We start from the raw sequence: 25,190 nt of genomic DNA on the forward strand, positions 1-25,190 counted from the left end.
TCACTTCCGCGCTGGGCTGTTTGTTTGGACTGGAGAAGGGAGGCGGCGGTCGAAGCGCGCGTCGAGCGGGGGAGCGGCGCTGCCTGTGGAGATCCGCGGAGGCCGACCGGATTCGTTGGCTGCCGACCCCGCTACCGTGCACTGGGTGAGGGGTTCCCTCGGGCGGAGCGGCGTGCAGGTTGCTGCGCGGCACCGGCGCTCAAGGGTCGGCGACGGCGGAGCGGGTGGGGGGGTGATGGGGGGCGCCTAGAGGGTCCCTAGGGTTGTCGGCCCCCGAACCCCGAATAGCCTCCTTTGTTCCTTGCCTCTGTAAGCCGAGAGTCTAAGGGATGGACGTGGCCTGACCCCGTCTCTTTTCTTCCTTGAGATATGGCGGTCGCTTTAGAGCTCATTGTTATTATTTATGAATTGGAGCTCGCAGCTCTATCCGGGTCTTCGGTGGCGCGCGAGGGTTGCCGGGATCGCGCTTTCTCCCCCTACCGCCCCATCTCAGCACACCCGTCCTCCCGCCCCCCCAGCTCTGATACCCTCTTCCCCCTGCGCACCCCCCCTCCCACCGCCTCGGCAACAAAGCTCATTGTTTCTTCCCACTTCACGCCTGCGCGTCGCCACGCGCAGCCCCTGCTTGGTGCGCGTGCGTGCTGCTCGGGAGCCGGGGTGGGGGAAAGCGAGGGGCGCGGGCGCGGGCCCGGGCGGGCTGGCGCGCCGCCGACTGGAGCCTTCTGCTGCCGGCGCGGGCCCTACCTTCCCGTGCTCGTAGCTCCTGCTCCTGCATCGTCCTCCCCCAGCTCTTCAAGCGAAGTGGCATCTTCTGCTGCTGCTTGCAGGCCCGGGGAGAGGGAAACTCTTCCGCCTGGAGAGTTTTGTGCCGCGTGAACTTGAGAGGCCCATTCAGTTCTTGTTCTTTGGATTGTGGTCTGCTTTTAATTCCTCTCTATCGGGAGCCGCCCCCCCCCCCCCCCCCCCCGGTGCTTGCTCGCCTTGCTTGCCACCACCAATTTGGACTTGGAGCGAGGTTTGCTGTTTCAGATCCTTGTGGAAGCTTGCTAGCTGGAGGGATGTTCCAAGTGGCTCGGATGAGGGGCAGTGGGTGCTTGCTTTTGTCGTTCTTCCCCGATTCTGCAATCCCATCACTTCATAAACGCTGCAGAGTTGAGAATTTGACCTCGGGTTTGCTATAAGAGACGAACTAACAGCTGGCAGTTTTTGACATTTATTTCAACAGAAAACTTTTTTTTTGGGGGGGGACCTGTGTAGGCTATTTTATCTTCTACCCTGGTGGCATGATTTCTCGAAAGTTTGAGGCTTTACATTTGAATTGTCGATAGTGTCGGTTTGCATTTTCGTTAAATATAGTCTTTGAGAGACCGACCAGAGGGCTCAATCCCAGTCATCCCAGGTGGGTCCCAGAGCATCACCGGTTGTGGCCCCCCCAAACAAAATATATATGCAAATTTAAAAAGAAAAAGGGCTGGTAAGGGTTTTTAATGAGATTCCCAGTGATGACTACTTTACGGTTTGTGAGAGAGTATGGGGCAAATTAGTTTATGCTACGTGTTAATTGTAGCTTTAAGAAAACAGTTTTTCTTTCCCAGAGAGGTAATTTTCTGATAGTTATAGCCTACTTATCTATTCTGTATGAGGTGGGAAAACAGGGGAATTGAGAATACTTTGTTAAAGGCTCAGGAGCCTGTTTGTTTTAAAATAATATAGCACATTTTTCTTTCTAAAGTTCTTTCTAGTTGAGGTAGGAAAATTCTACTCCCTTGCGACAATTAAGTTTGTACTTACACTTTTCCTTCAGTAAGTGTTATGAGGGTTTACCCCTTACAGAGCATGATACTCCCAATTTAAATGAAAATACGTGTATAAAAAGCCCACTATTGGTACAGCAATTTCATGGATATTGTGGATGAGGAACAAAGGTGAAAGACAAAACCCTGCCCTTTCCCTTATCATAAGAGCACTTTTTGTGCTCTTTTTTTTTTAGGCCACACCCAGTGGTGCTCAGGGATCCAGTCCTGGCAGTGTTCAGAGCACCATTTGGGATACTTGGGCATCAAACCCAGGTCTTCTGCTGTACTGTCACTCTGGTCCCAACCCTTCTTGCCCTTACATGTTCATATGGAGAGCTTTCCCCTATCCGGTTTGAAATTGAAGAAATAGCTTTAGAGATTATTTCAATTCAACACACTTCTATGTACTTATGCCTCACTTTATTCTAAGTGCTCTTAAAAGTAATCTTAAGGGGCAGAGCAGTAGTGCAGTGGGTATAGTGCTTGCCTTGCACATGGCTGTCCCTGGTTTTATCCCTGACACCCCAAATGGTTCCCTGAGCCCAGCCAGGAGTAAGCCCTAGCACAGCCAGGTGTGGCTCAAAAACAAACAAAAAAACTATCTCAGTGTCCTGGAAGGTAAGTACTATTGTAGATAGTAGTAGAGATAAAAAAATGAGAGATGTGCAGTAACTTGCCCAGTAAGTACTGGAATTCAAATCCAAGTAGTCCAGAGATGATATGACTTACTATATTTGGGTCACACCCAGTACTGCCCAAATCTACTCCCAGGTGATCCGAGCCCAGGGCTTCCACATGCACCATCTCCCTGATCCCTTAGCGTGCTTTTTGTTATTTTGATTTTAGGGCTACATTTGGCAGTTCTCAAGGGCTACTCAGCTTTGTGCTGAGATGAGTTGCTTATAGAACCATGTGGTGCTGGTGGCCCAAACCTGGACCTCATGCATGTTTTTGCATGTACTCCAACCTATTGAGCTATCTCTCCGGCCTCACCAACCATGCTTTTTAACCATTATATTGTGCTGCCTAATGATGTCCAGGCCTTACAGGTTTTTAGTGGCATAGCTAGAAGTTGAACCTAGTCCAAAATTAAAGTTGCTTGGCTTACTACCTTTGTATTAAGAATCTCCCTGTTTGTTGTTGCAAAACAGCATTGAGGTTCAGCTCCAGTAGCGATTTTTTTTGGGGGGGTACACATCCAGCTGTGCTGAGGCTTACCCCTGACCCTATGCTTAGGAATTGCTCCTGACTGACTGGGGTGACCCTATGGGGTACTGTAGATGAACTTGGCTCAGCCTCATGCAAGGCAAGTGCCCTACCCTACTGTACTCTCTCCAGCCACCCTAAACAATCTTTTTAAAATTTTCTTCATTGGTTAGGACCAGAGAGATAGTATAGGAGTTATGCACTTGGCCTTCAGCTTTCCTGGATTTGACCTCACTCCAAGTAGTGTCCCCCCAGGCATTGTCAGGTTTGGCCCCAAAATAATAAAGGAAAACAAAATTTCTTTATTATAGTTTAAAGAACTACCTGACCCAGTAAAGTATTAACTAAACAAATGTGTCTGTTGAGCATTTGAAATGTGACTACTGCAACTAAAGAATTAAAATTTTAATTATTTTGGATTCTAGTTTATTTAAATTTGTATTTTGGGGGAGCTATACTTGGAGGTGCACAGGGCTCCTGACTCTGTGCTTAGTGATCACTCCTGCAGGTTTGGGGGACCTTATGCCATGCTGGGGATTGAACCCAGGTCAGTTGCATGCAAGGCAAATGCCCTGACTGCTGTACTATCACTCCAGCCCCCAGTTAGTTGAAATTTAGATAGCCAGGTAAAACCATGTTGAAAATTATGGTTAGGAGATTTGGATTGCCACTGCTGTTTTTTTGTTAGGTCTTTTTTGGTTTGGTGTTTTGTTCATGATGCCAAAGGTAGAATCCAGAGCCTCATGCCTGCAAAGTGCAAAGCATGGACTCCTTGACTGAACTGCATTGGCATCACTATTCCTTATTTTAAAATCAGTTTTTATAAGTAAGAATGCTATTTCTGATGTGCTTTGGCAGAGTGTGATTAGTCATATTCATGGACCCCCAAAGCTATATCCAGCCTCTCTATTTAATTTTTTGTTTGTTTGTGTTTTAAGGACACACCCTGCAGTGCTCAGCGCTTACTCTTGGCTCAGCACTCAGGGATCATTCCTGGCAGATCCCCAGGGAACATATCTGGTGCTGGGTAAATTACCTGCTGTATTATCACTCTGGCTCCTACCCAGCTTCTCTAGAAGAACCATTTGATAAAGAGCTCAAACTCAAACTGCTTGAGCTAATTCCCTAGACACTGGTTTGAGTTTTTATACGTTAGGAAGGAGCAGTGCTGGGCCATATTCTCTCATCTGATCATCTTTGTTACAGTTGGCATTAGGGTTATAGTCATTAGGATTTTTCCGTAGTATTATTTCACTTCTATAAGTTTTCAGATACATGTTTTTGCCAGGAAGAGGGCAGAAGGGGGAGGCCCCAAACAGTGTTTGGGGGCCCTACAGTCACTCCTGGCAATACTTGGTCTTGAGGTGTTGTTACTCCAGTGGTGTTCAAGGAACTTCCTGGGGATTCAACTTACTCTAGCCCTTTGAAAATCTTTCACTGTCAAGACTTTTTTTTTTTTTTTAACCTTACACCTTTCTCTCCCAACTTTTTTGAGAGGGGTGGAGAGCTCATATCTGCTGGTGATGCATGGAGAACTATTTGTGGTGCCAGGGATTTGAACTGGGGTTTGCAGGATGCAGAACAAGTTTGCCTTGCCCCTGGACTATCTGTCCCTTTTGCAACCTTTAATTGCTCTAAATGTTTGATTAGCAAACCCCCAGAAAGATAATATTATATACCAGACTTCTTAGGTATTGCTGTTTTTCCTAGGTGTTTCCTACGTATTATTGTCAACTCATTTATTTATTTTGCTTTTTGGGTCACACCTGGCGATGCTCAGGGGTTACTCCTGGCTCTGCACTCGAGAATTACTCTTGGCAGTGCTCGGAGGACCATATGAGATGCCATGAGATTGGCATCTGGGTTGGCCACTTGCAAGGCAAACGTCCTGCCCTACCCGCTGTATTATCCCTCCAGCCCACTTGAACCCTTTTTTTTGCTGCATTTTGGGTCACACCCGGATATGCACAGGAGTTACTCCTGGCTCTACACTCAGGAATCACTCCTGGCGGTGCTCGGGGGACCATATGGGATGCTGGGAATCGAACCTGGGTCAGCTGCGTGTGCAAGGCAAATGCCCTACCCGCTGTTCTACCACTCCAAACCCCCACTTGAACCATTTTTAAAGATGGGGAACTGAGACACAGAAAGGTTAAATAACTTGCCTGTGGGCACACAACTAGAAAGGCAAGGTGGTTTCAGAACCCATGTTTATTTTAAGTGTAACTTTTACCACCAAGCAATGTAATGGTTTTAATGTTTGGCATTGTGAAGTTCAGGTTTTCACAAACTTTTGAGTGGAAGACAGACTGGTGCAGAAATTATTTTGTCCCTTTATACACAGTCATGGTAGTTCAAAGAAGGATCGCATGGAATAAGAAAAGGTGGGGTATTGGAGTGATAGTATAACAGGTAACAGGTAGGGTGTTTGTCTTGTACATAGCCCACACGGGTTTGATCCATGACACCCATGTGGTTCCCCAAGCCCTGCCAAGACTGATCCCTGAGCACTGCCAGGCATAGCCCCCCACTCCTCTCATGCACATCACCCCTCCCTACACTCCTCCGCACTACCCCACCAAATAAGCTGGAGTCTTGCTTGTGATCAGACTGGAACAGGAGACATCCCTGACCTCTTTGTAAATTTTAATGGTAGTTCTTAAGAGATGAAACTAGGAGTTTCTAAAATAATCTCCATACTTTAAATTTTTATAGAGAACATAAGTGCCAGAAAGAGGGTACTGAGGTTAAGGCACTTGCCTTAAATGCAGTTGACCCCTGTTCAGTCCCCAGCACAGCATATTGTCCCACACACACCTCCAGGACTGATCCCTGAGCAGAGCCGGAGCACGCCCTAAATTAAGCTGAAGCCCAAAAAGAAAAAAGTTTATAATCAAACATCATTTATAAAAATGTTAGAGATCACACTTTTTTCTCTTCAGTTCCAAGGAAGTTGTGCAGAAATCAAACATAGTTTGTTTGGTTATTATGTATAGCAAAACTGTTATCCTCCAAAGTAAAATATTTTATAATAAAACTAGAAATCAGTGAGTCAGGCTTTTGCCTTGCATGCTGCTGACCCAAGTTATTTCCCTGGCACCCCATGTGATCCCCAGAGCCAGCCAGGAGTGATCCCTGAACACAGAGCCAGGAGTAAACCCTGAGTACCACTGGATGTGGCCCAGAAAACAAATGAAAACAAAGCAAAGCCCAGAAAACGCTAGAAATCAGAATGTCAGCAAGTAATCAAAGGAAACTTAACTTCTTGAAATCTAAGAAACATATTTTACCAGTTATTCTTGCTCATCACAAACAGTAATTTTTTTTAAGTTGGGGGTGTGGGGTCTGCTCTCCTAGCAATTCTCGTGGAGTCTTCAAGAGGACCCAAGGATGCAGTGCTTCTAGGCCCGGTAGAGCAGCACTTCTGCCAACCATGTCAGAGCTCAAGAGCCTCTGGGGAAGCCCCTGGTAATGCTTGGGTAACCATATGGTACCAGCGATTAAGCTGAAAATGGAGGTATGCAAGGCAAACACTGTAGCCCTTGTACTATTGCTCCAACCCCTTTTAAAAATTTCAGTAGGTTCAGATTGATAGCTCAAAAAATTAGAGCTCATAGGAGAGCCGCAGTTGGATCCCTGGGACCACATGGAACCACCAGGTGCAGCCTTTAAAATCAAATTGGCAGATATGTTCCCCCCCCCAAAAAAAAAAACTAATAAAAATCAGCAAAAGTTAGATATAAATTTTTAACAGATTTTTCTTCATGTTGAGAAAGCAACAAATTGGCTGACTGTTCTTTTGTTGCAAGATGTGGTTTTCACTTACATATTTGAATTACATAGTTTTATTTGACTCTTGTCCAAATCTACATTTCTGTTGCTTATTTTACTGTGAAGATGCCCACATACTTCTCTAGGAGTAGCCCTTAAACACTGTGGCTCAAAAAGAAAAGGGTGGAATGAAAGCCTGGGTGATACAAGTGGTTAAGGACACTGTAGCATATTCAAGGCCCTGGGTTAGATTCCCAGTACTAAATGCTCCCTCCCCAAGAACTGTAGGGCATAGCCCTGGTAGCTCCCAATACCACCTGCCTAAGAACGCTCAGTGTGCACCGTGCCCCCAGCCCCTGCTCAAGGGGGAAAAATTGAGGCATACCTGTAAAGCTTGACTAGGGGAGGATGTTCCATGTAACATATTTGACATAATTTCATTAAAATATACAAATTTCTATGTTTCCGTATGTACAAATCTGAGAATACATAATAAATATTGATGACCTCGGCCAGGAGAATGGCTGAAAGGGCAGGTGCACCAAGCTTTGCTTGTGATACGCCAGATCAGTCCCTGCCACTGCATCATTCCCTGAGCACCACCAAGTGTGGCCCCCGGTCAGTACGTGCACACACACACGCGTGCACACACCTCAGAGTAGGAGTAAAGATGAAAGAGCATGTTTAACTTGTGTAACTTGTGTGTTTTTGTTTGATTGTAGCCAGGGGCCGCCCCCCAATGTAACGTCACTAACCAGGCCAGACACCGTTCAATGCTTGAGCCATGAATGCCTTGCTGGGGACCAGCAGGGTCACCCCAGTATTGCTTGGGGCGTGTTTTTTTCTATTTTGTATGCTTTGTACATACATTTCTTTTACTTTATTGACTATGTATGTATGCCCACTATTAAACGTTTTTCAGTTATGATGGAAAATATTTGATAATTTGATTTATTTCAGGGAACTCCTATTATATGTAATCTTAGAGCTCTAGATATATTAAATAACTTGTTCTGATTACTATTAATATAATTAAAAATAGATTATTGGGGCCAGAGAAATAATAGTACAGGGATTACGACTGACCCCAGTTCAGTCTCCAGCACTACATGTGCCCCTGATCACCACAGAGTGTGATCTAAAAATTAACTCTTGGGGCCAGAGCAATAATACAGCAGGTAGGGCTTTTGCCTTCCACGTCGCTAACCTCGATTCGATCCCTAGTATCCCATATGGTCCCCCAAGCAACGCCAGGAGGAATTCTTGAATGCAGAGCCAGGAGTGAGTAACCCTTGAATATCGCTGGGTGTGACCCAAAAAGCCAAATAGTAATAATAATAATAATACTTGACATGAATAAAGCCCTTGATTTCAGACTTCAGCTCAAAAGGGAAAGAGTAATAATTGGCATGAGACTAACACAGAAAATTTTATTCTTGAATTAAGTTAGAATTTTTAAATTTTAATAAATTTAATAAACATTCTTTGAAACAGATAGCAAACATTTTTAAATTGGGAGGATTATTGGCTTTCCTTATTTGTTCCTACCAACTTATTTCATTTATTGGGGGTGGGAGGGCGGGCACACCCAGCCATGCTCAGGAGTCACTTTTGGCTCTCCTCATAAGCCTCACCTGGCAGTGCTTAGGATCATACACAGTGCCTGGATTTGAACCCTCTGCAGCTGCAAGGCTAGTGCTTCTCTGCTTCCTCTCCAGCACTACTTCAGTTATTTAAGTGTTTGGAGGTGAGGCATACATAGCAGTGCTCAGGGTTTATTCCTGACTCTCCTAAAGGATTGCTCCTGGGGCTTTGGGAACCGTGTGTGCTGGGCATTGAACTCAGGTCAACTTTCTGCTAGGCGAGTACCTTAATCACTGTATTATCCTCTGGTCCTATTTTAATTTTACCTGTTTTTGGGTCACTCATGGGGTGCTCAGACATTATTCCTGGCTCTGTGCCCAGGGATCATTTCTGGTGGTACGAGGGGCGTACGGGGGCGGGGATGGATGGATCACATGGGGTGCTGGGGATTGAACCCTGGTTGAATGTGTGCAAAGCAAACATCCTCCCCACTTTACTATCTCTCCAGCTCATTAATATTTTAAATTATTTTCCTTAATAATTATTATTTCAGGGGACCAGAGTGATAGTACAACAGGTCCAAGAGTGATTTCTGAGCACAGATCCAGGTGTAAGCCCTAAGCACAAAGCCAAAATTTTTTTTTTTTATTTTGATGACCATGAAATTGCAGGCTGTCCTGACATGGTACTTGCACTGTTACTCATTGGATCACACAACAGGTTGTGGTACTTACTGTGTTTTGCATTCCTACTTGAGACACATGAATTAAGATTATGGTGCTTGCTGGGGGGCTCTCTGCAGTCCCTAAGTCAAGTTTGCCAAATATCACACTTCCTAGCCATGGTGTTCACACATCTTTTTTTAGTTGTGCTCACCCGGGGGTTGTATCCCTTTTTGTGGTGCTGATGCATCTGGCTGTAGTCCAGCCCAAAATTACTTGTGACACCAGAGGTCACAGCAGAGCTGTCAGGCTTAAGCTGCAGAGCTGACCAGACTGTGTTTGGTGCTTGGGAGACACTAAGGGGTCAATTTGTGACTGTATGCTTGCAAGCAAGACAGGCGCTCTTCAGCCCCTGAGCCCAGACCCTGCAACCAGTTTTAGCTTTGTTTGGTTTGGGGACTACATTCGGTAGTGCTCATGGCTTACTTCTGGCTCTGTGCTCAGGTATCGCTCCTGGCAGTGCTCAGGGGATTGAACCCGAACCATATGCAGTGCCAGGATTGAACCCGGGCTAGGCACATGCAAGGTCAGCACCCTACCTTCTGCACTATCGCTCCAGTTCCACCATCCAGTTTTAAAATGGTTACCACATCTTTCTTTGTGACAGTCAGATTTTACTTAATGCCATTTTATTTTATGAGTATGCAAAAAATCAGCCTCTCAGGTCTGGGAGATGACTTAAGGACCGGAGTTCTGGCTTTGCATATGGGAACATCAGAACCAATCCCAACACTGAGCTGGGAGTACCTCCAAAATGAAAGGAACAAGCAAAAAATTAATTCCTAACACTGTCTTTTCCCCCCAGATTATTGTTTTATGCATTTGGTTTTTAGGTTTTAGAGCGAAAAGGAGGAATTATAAGCTCAAATATCATTATTTCTGACCCTTTTATTACAGTTCTAACTTTTTTGGTTTCAGAGTCCCTCAGGGGACTAACCATGTTGTGTCTGGGATCAAACCTGGGCCTTCTGCATGCAAAACATGGGTTCAGTCATTTGAGCACTCTCCCTTGCCCTGAGGTTTTACTATTTTTTATTTTATTTTGGAGCCACTGGTGACTGTGCTTCAGGACTAATTCTCAGGGAAGCACATAGTGCCAGAATTGAATTCAGGTTCACGTGTGCAACGCAAGAGCTCTACCACTGAAGCTCATTCCTGGGCTCATCTTTCCTATTTTTCATGCCACTCCCTGGCATGCTCAGGTCTTAATCCTGGCCCTATGCTTAATAAACACTCGGCACAGCTGGGGGACCATATGGAGTGGCTGACATCAAACCCGGATTGGATGCATGCGAGGCAGGCACCCTACATGCTGTTCTGTCACTTCAGCAATAGTACACACAAACTTCTAACATCTCGTCGATTTAATTGTTTTCTGTCTGTCTTCTGACCAAAAAGCGGCATGATTTTGTAAGGGAAATCACTTACAAAATTAATTATGTTGAGTATCCCTTCTTTATGAAGTCACTTCTCCCTGATTACAAGAAATGCTCTTTGTATATTTTTTTTCTCAGTTTATCAAGTGTCTCATTGTGGACCACTCTTAATGTATCTATTTGGTGTTCATTCAACTTCATGGGTGTGTAGTTTAATATTTTACAGATTCACAAACTTGTGGCCTTTTTGTCAGATAATTCTGACCTTTTTCTCCTACCATCCCCCCATTATGCATAAAGTTGTATCCCTCTGTTTACTGACGTTTTTATTAACTCTCCCCTTTCTGTTCCCCCCTCAAATAATCTCAATTGACAGATCTCATTTGTTGCTGCTTTCTTCTCATGCAGATCTTCTGTAAGCCCCTCTAATAAAATTTTTATTATACTATTCAATTCCAGAATGTTTTCTGTTTTGGAAGGATTTTTTGGTGGTGGAAGTTTGGGTCACACCCAGCTGTACAGGGTCAACCACCTTTGCAAGGCAAGCACCTTAACCCTGTACTGTCGCTGGCCCCATGGCCTTGCATTTATGTACATAGCCTGAAGGGGGCACCTAAAGGTGAGAATGTAGCATCTACTCCAGTAGTCTTTCCCCTCCCCACTCCATCCCCCTTTTTGGGCCACACTCAGCAGTGCTCAGGAATCACTTTTGGTGGGGCTTGGGACTATATGTGGTGCCAGGGATCAAACCAGGGTCAGCCTCATGCAAGGTAAGTGCCCTTCCCCCTGTTCTGTCTCTGTGGCCATGCAAGAACTTTTCTAAGTCTTCGTTCCCCTTTCTTTTTTATTGTTTTGTTTCTTTCTTTCGGATTGTACTAAGCCATGCTAAGGGATTGCGCCCAGCTCTGAACTCTGATTACTCCTGGGGGGCTCGGGGGAACATATGGGATGCCACAGATCCAAACCAGGTTGACTGCATGCAAGTCAAGCACCCTGCATGCTATACTTAGCCCTCCAGCCCCGGCCCCAAGTTTCTTATTTCTATTTCCTTCACCAGCTTTTCTTGCCAGACTTTTGTTGTTGTCTATTGTATGTCCTTCCAGGTGTGGCCCAAAACCAAAATAAATAAAATAGCGAAATCACTGGCACTGTAGGGAATGTCTGAAATAGGTTAAGAACAAGTCACAAAAAAGTGGAACTCAGGGTTAGACCATACCTGGCCGTGCTCAGGGCTCACACCTGACTCTGCTCTTGGCGTGGCTTGGGTACAGATGATGTGCCAAGGATTAGACACCTTCGCTTCATGCAAGGCAAGCGCCTTACCCACTGGTACTATGTCTCTGACCCCATAAAACAAAATATTAAACCTAGTACGTTATCTTTATTTATTTGGGGGCTGGTTTTGGGTTTGGTTTTTGGGCCACACCTGGCAGTGCTCAGGGCTTACTCCTGGCTCTGTGCTCAGGGTCACTCCTGGCAGGAATTGGGCGATCATATGAGGTGCCGGGGATTGAACCCAGGTTAGCCGTGTGCAAGGCAAGTGCCCTACTACCTGGCCCCTGAATGTAGTTTTTATGCCTCTGGCTTGCACTTTGACTGTAACCAGAGCTCTGGTCAGCAGTTGTTCTTTCCCGTCACTTTGTAAGATAGGTTAGTTCCTTCTTACTGGCTTCAGTCATGTTATCCAAATACTGCTTGACGGATACTTTTAGTCTAGGAATTATATCAGAACCACAAGTGGTTTGATGAGGTGGAGGGGAAGGGGGATATCCCAGGGGGGGTGGAGGTGGAAGGTGCTCATTCATGGCTTATTCCTGGCTCGTGCTCAGGCATCAATCTTGGTGGTGCTCAGGGAACCACGTGAAGCACCAGGGAACACCTGTAACATGTGAATCAGTAACATGTGAGGCATGCACTTTACTCCTGTACATTCTCTCCTAAAGATTGAAGGCTGGGTCCAGAGCGATGGGTACAGCAGATAGGGTGCTTGCCTTGCCTGTGACCGATCCAGGTTTGATCCCCAGCATCCCAAGTGGTCCTCCAAGCCCCAGCACGAGTAAGTCCTGAGCACAGTGAGGTGTGGTTCAAAAGCAAAGATTGAAGGTGAAAAAAAATGTAATGCATTTCAAAGTAAGCTTATATAAATTGGTAGTTTGACATTTGAGAATGAGTAATTTTTTAAAGGAATTTATTGTTCTTTAATCAAAAATTGTTATTAAAAAGGATTTTAATTTTTATTTTAAAAATGAAGAATTTAGGACCAGGGAGATACAAGGGTACAGGCTGACACCTTTCATGTGCCTGACACTGGTTCAGTCCCCAGCACCACTTGGCCTACCCTACCCGCTCCCTGGATGCCTCCAGGCACTGCTGTCCACATCACCACATCCTCGGACCTTCGCATTGAACTGCTTTTGCCCAGTTAACTCAGAAGCACCAGGTGTGGGACCCCAGACCCTCTGAGCATTACTTTGGGAAGAAGTGGGAAAGAGTTGAATTTCGTTCATGATAAATGAAAGTATCAAAGAGAGCTGGTAATATAGTTTATGATTGGGGTATGCCTCTTGCATGTATGAGGTCCTAAGTTGGATCCCTGCCCCCCCCCCCCAAAAAAGTCAGATACTGTTTTGTCTTTCATAATGCCTCAATTTCCTAAACTAATCAAAGCTTTATAAATATATAAAAACCCTAGCACATAAATCTCAGGGCCTGTTTCTTCCTTTTCAGTTACATGCAAATAGTACCTATGATAGGAAATCTCAATTTAGGTTCAGTTGCCCTTTTTTTTTTTTTTTTGGCCACACCCAGCAATGCACAGGAGTTACTGCTGGCTCATGCACTCAGGAATTACTTCTGGTGGTGCTCGGGGGACCATATCGGATGCTGGGAATCAAACCAGGTCGGGTACGTGCAAGGCAAACGCCCTACCCGCTATGCTGTTGCTCCAGCCCCATAAATAATTTGTTTTATATAAGTCTGTTTTTAGGGGCTGGATCTATAGTAGGGCAGGTACGGCATTCATAGCCAACCTAGATTCAGTCCCAGCACCACATTGGTCCCCTGAGCACTGCCAGAGTGATTGCTAAGCTCAGAGCTAGGAGTAATCTCTAAGCACATCCAGGTGTGGCCCCAAAATAAAAAATACCCTATTTTTACCAATTTCAGACTTAATGAATTGTAGAATATGAAACTATTCTCCAGGCTTGCAGAATCCTGAAATTAGATCCACTTATCATGGACCAGGAGATAGCTCAAAGAACTGGAGTACATGTTTTGCATGCAAGAACTCCCAACAATTCTCATATCACCTGGTCCCCCCAAGCACTACCATGTGTGAACGATTTGCTGGGGATCAAACCCAGGAACTCAGACATGAAAAATGTACTTTCCCACTGAACTGCCTTACCCCTTAGATATTGCTTTTACTTACACAGAAATGGTGACCAGGGGCCAGAGAGATAGTATAGGATTAAGGCGCGTGCTTTTGCATGTGATCAACATAGGTTCAATCTCTAGTACCACATGTGGCACCACCCTGAGTACCACATATGGTTCTCTTCACACTGCCAGGAGTAAGCCCCAAGCACAGGTATAAATTTGGGTCAGGCGACTGGAAATACAGTAAATTGCATGTAACCGGTTATATTTTACTCTATAATACTGGTTTTAAAAGGTAGAGTTTGGGGTCAGGAGAGATAGTATAGGACTTACAGTGCCTGCCTCGCAAGCAGCAAATCCTGGTTCGATCCCCGACACTACATCCTCTGAGCACTGCCAGGTATGGCCCAAACCCCCACAACCCAAAAGGGCAGAATTCATTTTTTATAGTCACCAATTAAGTCTCCCAGATCATGGTTTTATAAAGCACAGGATATCAATATTTTTTAAAATGAATCATTGGTTTGGGGCTTACATTTAAACAATTGATTACTGATATTTACTATTACCAGAAATTAAGTGAATCTTAAGTTGTTTCAACTATAGCTGCATCTTATTAGACTTTTTTAAAAAATTTTATTGAATCACCATGAGATAGTTACAAGCTTTCGTGCTTCGGTTACAATTACACAATGATCAAACACCCACCCTTCTACCAGTGCACATTTTCCACCACCAATATTCCCGGTATACTCCCCCTTTCCCACCCTCCCTCTGCCTACATGGCAGACAGTATTCCCCATACTCTATTTTTGGGCATTATGGTTTCCAATGCAGATACTGAGAAGTTACCATGTTTGGTCCATTATCTACTTTCAGCACACATCTCCCATCCCGACCTGTTCCTCAAGCTATTTTCTTAGTGACATTTAAATTTTTATGGTGGGGGGTAGGGCACTTGCCTTTTATGCAGCCAATCCTGGTTTGATCCCCAACACCACATATGGTCCCCTGAGCCCTACCAGGAGTCATCCCTAAGTGCAGAGCTAGGAGTAAACCCTGAACACTGCTTAAGTGTGACCAAATAAATTTGCTTTTTCGCTCGTGCTCGCTCTCTCTCTCTCTCTCTCTCTCTCTCTCTGTGCGTGCTCTCACTCTCCCTCCCTCCTCTCCCTTTCTCCTTCCCTCCCTCTCTCCCCTCTGTCCCTCTCCTTTTTTCTTTCCCTCTCCCTCCCTCCCTCCCTCCCTCTTCTTCCTCCTCACAGCTTTCTAAGTAAATTTCAACAAAAACTATTCTGCTTTACTAAAATAAATTACTGAGGGGAACGTGAAGCTTTTAGTTGCTCAATTTATTATATTCATTAATGTATCATGTACATTTAATGCCTAATCATGGTGCCTAGTAATAATAGATGCTCACTAAAAGCAGACAAGAACTAACTGAGTCAATTATTTATATTACTCCTTTAAGGTTAAAAACTACAACTAACGCCAACCATGAAAGATCCAAGTCGCAGCAGTACTAGCCCAAGCATCATCAATGAAGATGTGATTATTAACGGTCATTCTCATGAAGATGACAATCCATTTGCAGAGTACATGTGGATGGAAAATGAAGAGGAATTCAACAGACAAGTCAGTTTTGTTTACAAATATGCTTGCTCCCCCTACCCTACTCCCAGGACAGCCCTTGGCCTTAAAATTGATATTTTTTTATGTGTTTTGGGGAGAGGTTCCCCAGCAGTGCCAGAAATTTCAGGCCTCCCACTTGTAAGGCATGTGCTCCAGCCCTTTGAGCTGTCGTCTTTATTTTGTTTTTGGGCCACACCGGTGATGCTCAGGTGTTACTCCTAGCTCTGAACTCAGGAATCATTCCTGATGGTGCTCCAGGAACCACATGGGATGCTGGAAATCAAACCTGGGTTGGCCGCATGCATGTCAAGTGCCTTAGCCCCTGTACTATCTCTAGCCCCTTTGAAATTCATCAGGGCAGAATTGGGTTTGGGAACCTCTCCCAACTCTGCTTAGGAGACCAGGCATTGTTTTACCAGCCCTGGAATTGATTTTTATCTGGTCTTAGGGATTATGTGCCACTGCTGTTTCATTTGAATGTTAATTTCTCTGGGATTTAAGAGCTTACTGAAATAAATTAGGAGTTTCCAAGGTTCCACCCCAGATTCTGATTTAGGATGACCAGAGTGGATCCAGGGAGATTTTGAGGGAAGTAAGGAGCCATTTCTGGCAATACTTGGCTAGCTGGGCCAGTCAGTTCAATGTTAGGGTCTGGCAATGTGGCATTATTGCTTGGGACCTCCAGAACTGTATATGGTGCTGCTATACATGGGGTTATATGGTACTGGGAATCGAGCTAGAACCTTGCATATATAAGGCTGTGCCCCAACCCCTGAGCTATCTTACCCTTCCCTGGAACATTTGGTTTTTAAAAACTTCCAGATGACTCCAGTTGAGTGTTTATGTATCAGATAAATACATAACTGGAATTAGGAGCAGAAAATGCATGTAGGAGGGTACAGAATTATGCTGTTTTTCAGTTTTTCACCTGAGATTCTCTCAATTGTTTTGATCATACCTTGGGTATGGGCTACTCCTGGCAGTGTAAGTGACCAGGATCAAAAGCTTACTTGATTACCTTGTTATCAAGTAAGACAAGTACCAGAACCCGAGACTATCTCTCCAGCCCTGTTAGCCTGTCTCTGGTTTTTTGGTTTTTGGGTGTGTGTGTTTTGTTGATACTGGGTTTGAGGCCATACCTGACTGGTTCAGTGCTCAGGAGTCACTCCTGATGGGCTCTGGGGACCATATGGGGATCAGACCCATGTTAGCAAGGCAAGCGCCCTATCTACCATCTCCAGCCCCATCACTGATTTTCTTCAGAGAAGTTTTTTCTTTATTTTGGCATTTATGGCATATGTTTTCATTTTCTTTTTAGTTGCAGACTTAATCAGCAGACAGCTTAGCTTTGTCATATGCACTGATATTCAAGAGTAAAACAGTGCTGTGGCCAGAGATATAGTATAGCCAAAGGCCAGCTGACCCAGGTTGCATTTCCCTATAATAGACCTGAGCCCTGCCAGGAATGATTCCTGAGCACAAAGTTAAGCCCTGGGCACTGCCCTGTGTGGCCCAAAAGGGAGTAAAAATGTGGTCTTAACTCAGTAAGAATCATGTGGGTCTTTGTTTTTTCTTTAATTACTCATGCCCTAACCCTCTAAAGTCTTGGGTCGGTTTTGTTTTTTGTTTAAGCAGTTTTAGGTGGGGTTAGGGTATTTTTTTATAGTTGGGGGGCTTTAAGCACCACAGATAGTTCTGATCACTAAACTCTGAAAGCCAGGGAGATAATACAGGCGTTGAGATAATATGTGTGGGATGCTGGCTCGATCCTTATGACCAGATGGTCCCTCAGTTATCAGGTGTAGCAATGGAGATTCCAACCCACCCACCCAAGCACCATTAGGGTAACTGGTGTATTTCCCAGCACCGCAGGGCCTAAGAAGAAAGCACTGCATCCTTGGGCCCTAAACTTAAGACAAGTAAACATGTAACAAAACACTAACTGTCTGAGCATAAACTGCAGGGCAAAATGTTAAATTTTTATTGGGGGGCCACATCCAGTGGTATGCAGGCTGCCTCCAGCTTAGTGCTTAGGGGACCATGTGGTGGCAAGAATTGAATCTGAGTCCCCTGAGTAAAGCTTTATGTGCTCCATGAAACTGAGCTACTCATTTGACCCAGCATTGCTTGTTTTGGGGTCACACCCAGAGGTGCTCTAGGCTTCCTTTGACCTCAAGATACTTAAAGCCATTTCTAGTAAAGTCTTACAAAGTGCTATAAATTTTAATTTATTATAAATCTAGATAGAAGAGGAATTATGGGAAGAAGAATTTATTGAACGCTGTTTCCAAGAAATGCTGGAAGAAGAAGAAGAACATGAGTGGTTTATTCCTGCTCGAGATCTCCCACAAACCATGGACCAAATCCAAGACCAGTTTAATGACCTTGTTATCACTGATGGCTCTTCTCTGGAAGATCTTGTGGTAAAAAGCTATTTTTCCTCTTTTTAAAACCTAGCTCATTTTCTGTAAGTGGAAATAAAACGCCATTTACTTAAGAGTTTTGTATTCGCCTTCAGAAATCATGCTATTTATTAAGAAGAAAGCAAAGGATTTTGATTTTTTGTTTAGAAATTGGAATAATGTCAGTAGCACAATGGATGGGATTAGATTGAGCACCCCCCACCAGACTTTTTGCCATTATTTTTAGTCTTGATAAGTTTTCTCCTCGGTACTTAAATGCCTTAAGTTAATCCAGAAAAGTACCCAGTGTATCTATGTGACTTGCCTACACAAAAGTAGTTTAGTAGAGATTGCTCTTTGTTTTTTTTGTTTTTTTTTCCCCCTTTTGGGTCACACCCCGCGATGCACAGGGGTTGGTTACTCCTGGCTCTGCACTCAGGAATTACCCCCTGGCAGTGCTCAGGGAACCATATGAGATGCTGGGAATCGAACCCGGGTTGGCCACGTGCAAGGCAAACACCCTACCCGCTGTGCTATTGCTCCAGCCCGAGATTGCTCTTTGACTTAAAACATTTCGTGAAAGTTACAAAGATTTTTTTTTAAAAGATTGAGGTGTTTTTTTTCTTCCTGCCCTGGGATTTTTATTGTCCCCTCACTCCATTTGGAATTTTGGTAATATTAAGGATTCTTGACATATATAGTAAGTTTCTTAGCTATGTCCTATTTACATTTTTAGTTATTCTCTATTTCATTGGTGATGGCACTTGTAGAAAAATTAGGTTTTTCAGGAAATGTGATAACCCATTAGTACTGGGATTGAATCTAATTCTTTACTAAAATTAAAATAAAAAATAATTTATAGGACTGGAGTGATAGTACAGCAGGTAGTGACCTCATATGATGGTCCCCCAAGCCTGCCAGGAGTAAGCCCTGAACACCTCTGGGTGTGGCCCAGAAGCAAACCAAAAAACTTAAAATTTCTTTTTAAACATTTCTCTCCATGTTTAAAATCTTTATTTGCTACTATACTCTATATGATTGTCATTTGGAATTTACCATGAAAAGACATATTTTTTGGCAGTTTTCAGCTCACTGTATCATGGTTTCCTAGCCCAACTTTACAATTACCAATGAGACATTAAAAATAAGTTCCTTAGGACTAGAGAAATAGTACAGGAGTTAAGGCACTTGCCTTTCAGGCAGCTAAGCCCTGAGTACTGTGAGGCATGGACCCCTGGACTCCGAAAAAGCTCCTTAATTACATTACAGATCTGAAAAATCAATCCTAAACTTTATTTTTGCTATGGAACAGAGAGGTCTCCTAAACAGTGCTCAGTAGGCCCGGGACTACTTCTGGTAATAATCAGCCTTAAATGTCTTTCTTTTTTCCTTTTTTTTTTTTGCTTTTTGCTTTCTGGATCATACCTGGCAATGCACAGGGGTTACTCCTGGCTCTATGCTCAGGGGACCATATGGGATGCTGGGACTCGAAGCCAGGTTACTGCATGCAAGGCAAAAGCTCTACCCTCTGTGCTATCACTAGGCCCCCATAGCCTTAAATGTCTTAAATGAAGCAGTTAGTTGCTGCTCAGGAGACCAGGCCTGCACTTTCATACTTTGAGCTATCTCGCTAGCCCCAAAACATGTCAGTTTTTTAAAGCACTCCGGGTAACTTTACACAGTCAGTTTGCCCTGTCAGACATTTAGAAGCCATGTCATTTCAGAATGCTGAAATTGATAGTATGGCTTAGCCTTTGGTAGGACAACTCAGTAAAGACAGTAACCCAGTTGTGCAGATGTGTGATCTGACTGTTGGGATGTTTAGTTTCTCACTGTATTAGTCTACATATAAACTTGATCATCTTGAATTAATGCTTTTTGTTGGCCATAAAGTCTGACTTTAATTTGGACTAATAGAATGCCATTGTATAGAAACTGGTTTGTTCGGCTTGATCTAGTTCAGATCCACTGTTTAGGCAGGGGAAGTTAGAAGCACAACCAGTGCTGTTCCTCACAGTGTGCTTAGGAGTAGTTCCTGACAGTGCTCAGGAAGACTGTGTAGTGCTGGCGACTTGGTGTAGGGGCAGCCAGATGCAAAGCAAGCACCTTAAACCCTGCACTATCCTCTTGGACCCCTGGTTGAGTTAATTCCTTCTGATTCTTTTGCAACTGCCAAGAGATTACACATTAAGAACATTTTCTTCATTTAAAAGGAAGATGTTCTAAGGAAATGATGATATATATACATATATAAATTATGAAACTAAACTTATTGCTCCGAATTTTGTTTAATATGCTTTGCATCTTGAAGTAATGGGGTCAGATTCAATGTAAGGACCTGCCAGCATCCCTACATTTTATACCTCGTCCTGGTTTCTTTTTGTCTCCATCAACTAGTACTACTACGTGCAGTAAATAAAGATTTCTCAGTTATTCCTGTGTACTAAAAATTATATATGAAAGTGAAGACATAACAGTGGCACATATCTCAAAAACAGAGACTTTGGCCCATTATTCTTTTTTTAACTGATGCAAAAGGAGTCCCAGACTTATCCAGGCTTATATAGGGCAGAGCTGGGATTCCGACTTAGTTCTTCTGACTTCCCATGTAGGTTTCTTTTCCTGTTACATACAATGCTTCCTGTGGGAATTAGAATACAGCAGTTGTAGAAAGACAAGACTCCTTATTTTCAGTGAGGATCATAAAATGAAAAATCCCCAGACAGCTCCCCATTTTAAACATCATTTCAGGGGCCAGAGTGATAGTACAGTGGGTAGGGCACTTGCCTTGTAAGGTTCTATCCCCGGCTCCTCAAACGGTCCCCCGAGCCCACCAGGAGTTGATTCCTGAGTACAGAGCCACGACTAAGCCCTGAGCACTGCTGGATGTGGCCCAAAAACAGTAAACATTTCAACACCTGTTCAATATTTTTGCATAGTATAAGACTGCTTAAAGAAAGACAAATATCATTAAAAGTTACTGAGTTTTGGTTACACTTAAGCAAATTTAATTTCAATTCCTACTTTATCTTTAGAAAGCTGATAATGACTTCATATATATATTTTGCATCGGTTTCCTGCTTCCCCATAATTTTGGTTTAGGGGGATTTGTGTGTGTGTGTGTGTGTGTGTGTGTGTGTGTGTTTATGTCTAACGTCATAATAAGTTCTTTTGTACTTTGAAGATTTTTGTTTGCATTTTAATCAGGGTTGAATATTTCTCTATCTGATGCCATCTGTTAATGAACTTACTTTTTTATGTACTTATTTTCCAGGTCAAGAGCAATCTGAATCCAAATGCAAAGGAGTTTGTTCCTGGGGTGAAGTACTAAAATATTTGAGTAGATGGGGCCCTCTTTTGGTGGATGTAGCACAATTTCCACACTGTGAAGGCAGTATTAGAAGACTTAATTGTAAAAGCTCTCTCTTGTCACTGTGTTACACTTATGCATTGCCAAAGTTTTGTTAGTCTTGCATGCTTAATAAAAGTGCTGAGACTGTTATTAAGTAAAAAAAGCTGTCAAACATTTACTGAAAATAGATTTGGCCCCATGGCTTGATGTGAAGACAGCGAGGAAAGAAGCACCAGTCAAGTTGTAAGAAAGCACCAAATTAAATGACCTCCGAATCTTAGTGGACTGTCTTTTTTGACGTTAAACCTAGACCCTTATGGATAACTAACACTTGTTTTTGTCAAAACTTTTTAAAAAATTGAGTAAAACTTAAGTTCTAATTGTTAAGCAAATTTCTCGGTTCAGACTTAATTTATATTTTTCCCCATCAGAACTTTTTCTAAAGAAAGCTTGTTAATTTGAAATAATTTCTTCTGGTCAAGTGTGTCTTTGTTACTAAGGTTACAAGGTAGTGGTCATGAAAGAATTCCTGACTTTTATGGTATGTTATCATGTGAGAAATATCAGATTCTGCTCCTAATGTTAGATCTGAGGAAGTATGTGATTTGAGAATTCTAAGGAATTCACAACATTGTATCCTGTATCAAGGCCAACTTTTGACCAATCCATAATCCAATTGAACAAAGAAATTGTAATAATATGATTTGAGTGGTGCTTTTCCTTGCTTTGTTAACTAGCACTACAATAGTCTGCAGCACAACTTTTCTTTTAACAAAGCTAGAACAGTTTTGGCTTCTTAAACTTCATATTTGAGTAGGTTAAGCTGCCATACGTGTTCAGTGTGAATAGTGTTTAAGTTGAAAATATTGTAAAAAAATTATATTTTTTCAAAAATATTTAAAAAAATAAATAATAGTAGAACTGAGCTGATGGTTGTGTTTATTGGTGCTGGAAGGCAGACTCTTCGCTGTGAGCCTCACTGTAGTGTGGGCTCAGTACTACGGGTTACACTGCTGGCAAGGTATATTTAGAGCAGTAGGTTCCACAGCGCCATTCCATAATACAGCAGTAAACTCATAACCAGTCCCTTCTGTAACATGCCTTCAATGCCTCAGGCTGTTGCATCAGGACAGTAATAAATAACCCCATGTAAAATTTTAGTATTATGGAATGGTAATTTTATTATGGTATATTAGCTACTGACAAGCATATATTCTAATTGGGCTGATTTGCTATTTCGATTCACCTGCACCTCCTGTTTTGTGTGTGTGTATGGGGGGATGTGAGTTTTTGTTTGTTTTTTTTTTAGAGGGCTTATTTGTCGCTCTCTGCTCAGGGATCATTCCTGACTGGGCCCTGAGGACCGTATCTGGTGCCAGGGATGGAGACAGGCACCCTATCCACTGTGCGATCGCTCAGGCCGGCAAGCTTGTTTATAGGTGACTAATCTTTATTTGGGATGGGCTGTCAACTGACAGTTTCCTGATTCCACATATAATTCTGCCTCTTAACCATACTAATTATTAAAAATATCTTCGTCTTAATTTTTGGGGGTTGGGGCCACACCTGGAAGGGCTCAGGGATCCTGGGGGTCAAAATGATCAGCCATGTGCAAGACTGTACTATTCTGTACTATTGCTCCATTCCCCCCCCCCTTTTTTTTTTTTTTTTGCTTTTGGGTCACACCCAACGATGCTAGGGGTTGCTCCTGGCTCTGCACTCAGGAATCACTTGTGGCGGTGCTTGGGGGACCATATGGGATGCCGGGGATTGAACCCAGGTCGGCCGCATGCAAGGCAAATGCCCTACCCACTATACTATTGCTCTGGCCCCTTCCAGCCCCCCCCCCCTTTTTTTTTTGCACCCAGCAGTGCTTAGGGCTTCTGACTACTCAGGGATCTCTCCTGGCGGGGTTCAGGGGGCCATATGGGGTGTTGGGGATCCAAATCCAGGTCAGCTGCATGCAAGGCAAGTGCCCCGCTCATTGTCACTCATTCCAGGCCCTCTCTTTATCTCCTTTACTTTGCTTGAGCTTTTGGATGCCAGATTTAAAAGGCCATATTGTCTCTTCTATCAAATACTTTCCCTTGGCTAAGGAGGACGGATCCTTTGGTTTGAGTACCAGTATTTAGTATAAATACCTAAACAAACAAAAGTTGTACTTTTTTTTTTTGGTGGTGCTGGTGTATACCTGGTGGCCATACCTGGTGGTACTCAGGGCTTATTCCTGGCTCTGCACTCAGAGATCACTCCTGGCAGGCTCTGAGGACCATATGAGGTGTCAGGGATTGAACCTAAGTTGGCCACATGCAAGGCACTGTACTACCATTCCAGCCCTCAAAAAGTGGGTTTTTTAGGAAGATGGAGCAGAAATGATAACTACTTGACTCTCTGAAACTTTGATGGAGTCAGTTCCATCTATTGTCAGTACCACAGATGGTACAGCCGGCTCCCAATCTGCGGGCCTTAAAGAGACTTTCCCTCAGAGCTTCAGCAGAAACAGCTGAGTTCCTTTCCACATACTGCCGATTTACAGACTTAAGAGGCAGTATAACCTCACAGTTCAGAGGAAAGACTACCCAGAGCTCTTGTCTGCTAATCCAATTTCATGGGCAAGCACTTAACCTTTTACCGAAGTTTTCCTCTTCCTCTTAAAATGGGAATAATGACAGTATTTTCTGTCTCTGGCACGTAGAAAGTAAGAGGTTGCTGCTGTTAATATTATGAAGGAGCCATCTAAGCTGACCTCTCGTTTTGTTCAAACTCTGAGAGAACATATTGAAATGCTTTGATACTTAACTAGGAAGCCAGGCCTTCTACATGGCATTACAGGTAGAGGTAGGTGGAAAGTTTCAGAACATGAGCCACTCCATTTTAAAACCCTTGGGACAAATGTCATCCCCCATTCAGGGCCTGTCCTGGCATTTAGAGTAGCACTTCAGTCCTTTTAACTGGATTCACTATAGAAACTAGGCAACTTAAAAGATCTTTTCTATTCACGTACAATTTGGTTAATTTAGGGGATGGGAGGGGGGTTTGTTTTGGCCATGCCTGGTGATGATCAAGACTCACTTCTAGTTCTATGTTCAGGGATCACTCCTGTTAGTGCTCGAGGGACCGCATCTGGTGCCAGATATTTGAACCAGAGTCAGCCACGTACAAGGCAAGCACCTTAATTCCTGTACCATACTCTCTTCTGCCCCAATTTGATATTCCTTTGTTTCCTTTTTCTTTCTTTTTTTTTTGCGGGGGGGGGGGGTGGTCAGGGCTTATCAATGCTCAGGGCTTATTCCTGGCTCTGCATTCAAAACTCCTAGTGGTGCTTGAGGACCATCAGAGATACTGGGAATCAAACCTGGGTCAGCCACTTGCAAGGCAAACACCCTACCACTCCAGCCCCAGGTATTTCCTTTTTCATATCACAAATCACAAAATCACAAATCATCCTGTTATTCGTTGATTGCCTCGAGCAGGCCCCAGTAACGTCTCCTTCATCCTAGCCCTGAGATTATATTCAAGGCTCTTTAGGAGAATGAGACCCATCATTGTTACTGGTATTTGGCATATTGGGTACGCCACAGGGAGTTTGCCAGACTCTGACTTTTTCATATCATTAAAGCATATTTGTTTAGCATACTGGAGAAGATGAAGCTGATTCGTGGGTTCCAGCTGACCTAGTTTCTACCCAGAAGATGAAAATGGCACTATTTTGGCCTTCTTACGACAGTGGCCCAGACCCATTACTAAGTTCTTCTCATTACAAATGCCTAATGGATGGGGGTGTAGCTCTGATACGGCCTTATAAAGCCCTGTGTTCAATCCCCACTACTACAAAAAGGCTTAAGAATTTCACCGAAAAATCCATATAATGACTTTTTACCCGGTCTCTCTTCCTGTTGAGGACACTGATTTGGTTTCTCTTAACTTTATGATTCTCAACCCTCATGCGAAACAGACTATCAGTATCCTAC

At 43.6% G+C, this 25,190-nt stretch overlaps 2 protein-coding genes across 2 annotated transcripts in view; one reads left to right on the plus strand and one right to left on the minus strand.

Annotated features, from left to right (window-relative positions):
* On the plus strand, window positions 1-22,144 carry PAIP2 (poly(A) binding protein interacting protein 2). The gene is made up of 4 exons (XM_056124575.1): window positions 1-145; window positions 15,305-15,468; window positions 17,709-17,888; window positions 21,142-22,144. Exons 2-4 carry the CDS (start codon window positions 15,331-15,333, stop codon window positions 21,196-21,198), a joined length of 375 nt encoding a protein of 124 aa, XP_055980550.1. The 5' UTR covers window positions 1-145; window positions 15,305-15,330; the 3' UTR covers window positions 21,199-22,144.
* Window positions 17,831-25,190, minus strand: part of SLC23A1 (solute carrier family 23 member 1) — a 19,743-nt gene continuing 12,383 nt past the window's right edge. The window contains exon 15 of the mRNA XM_056124574.1: window positions 17,831-20,508. The gene's annotated coding sequence lies outside the window, so the exon portion shown is untranslated. The remainder of the gene's footprint in view (window positions 20,509-25,190) is intronic.

Source organism: Sorex fumeus, unplaced genomic scaffold (genome assembly GCF_029834395.1).
Source record: "Sorex fumeus unplaced genomic scaffold, SorFum_2.1 ptg000051l, whole genome shotgun sequence".
Taxonomy (NCBI): Eukaryota; Metazoa; Chordata; class Mammalia; order Eulipotyphla; family Soricidae; genus Sorex; species Sorex fumeus.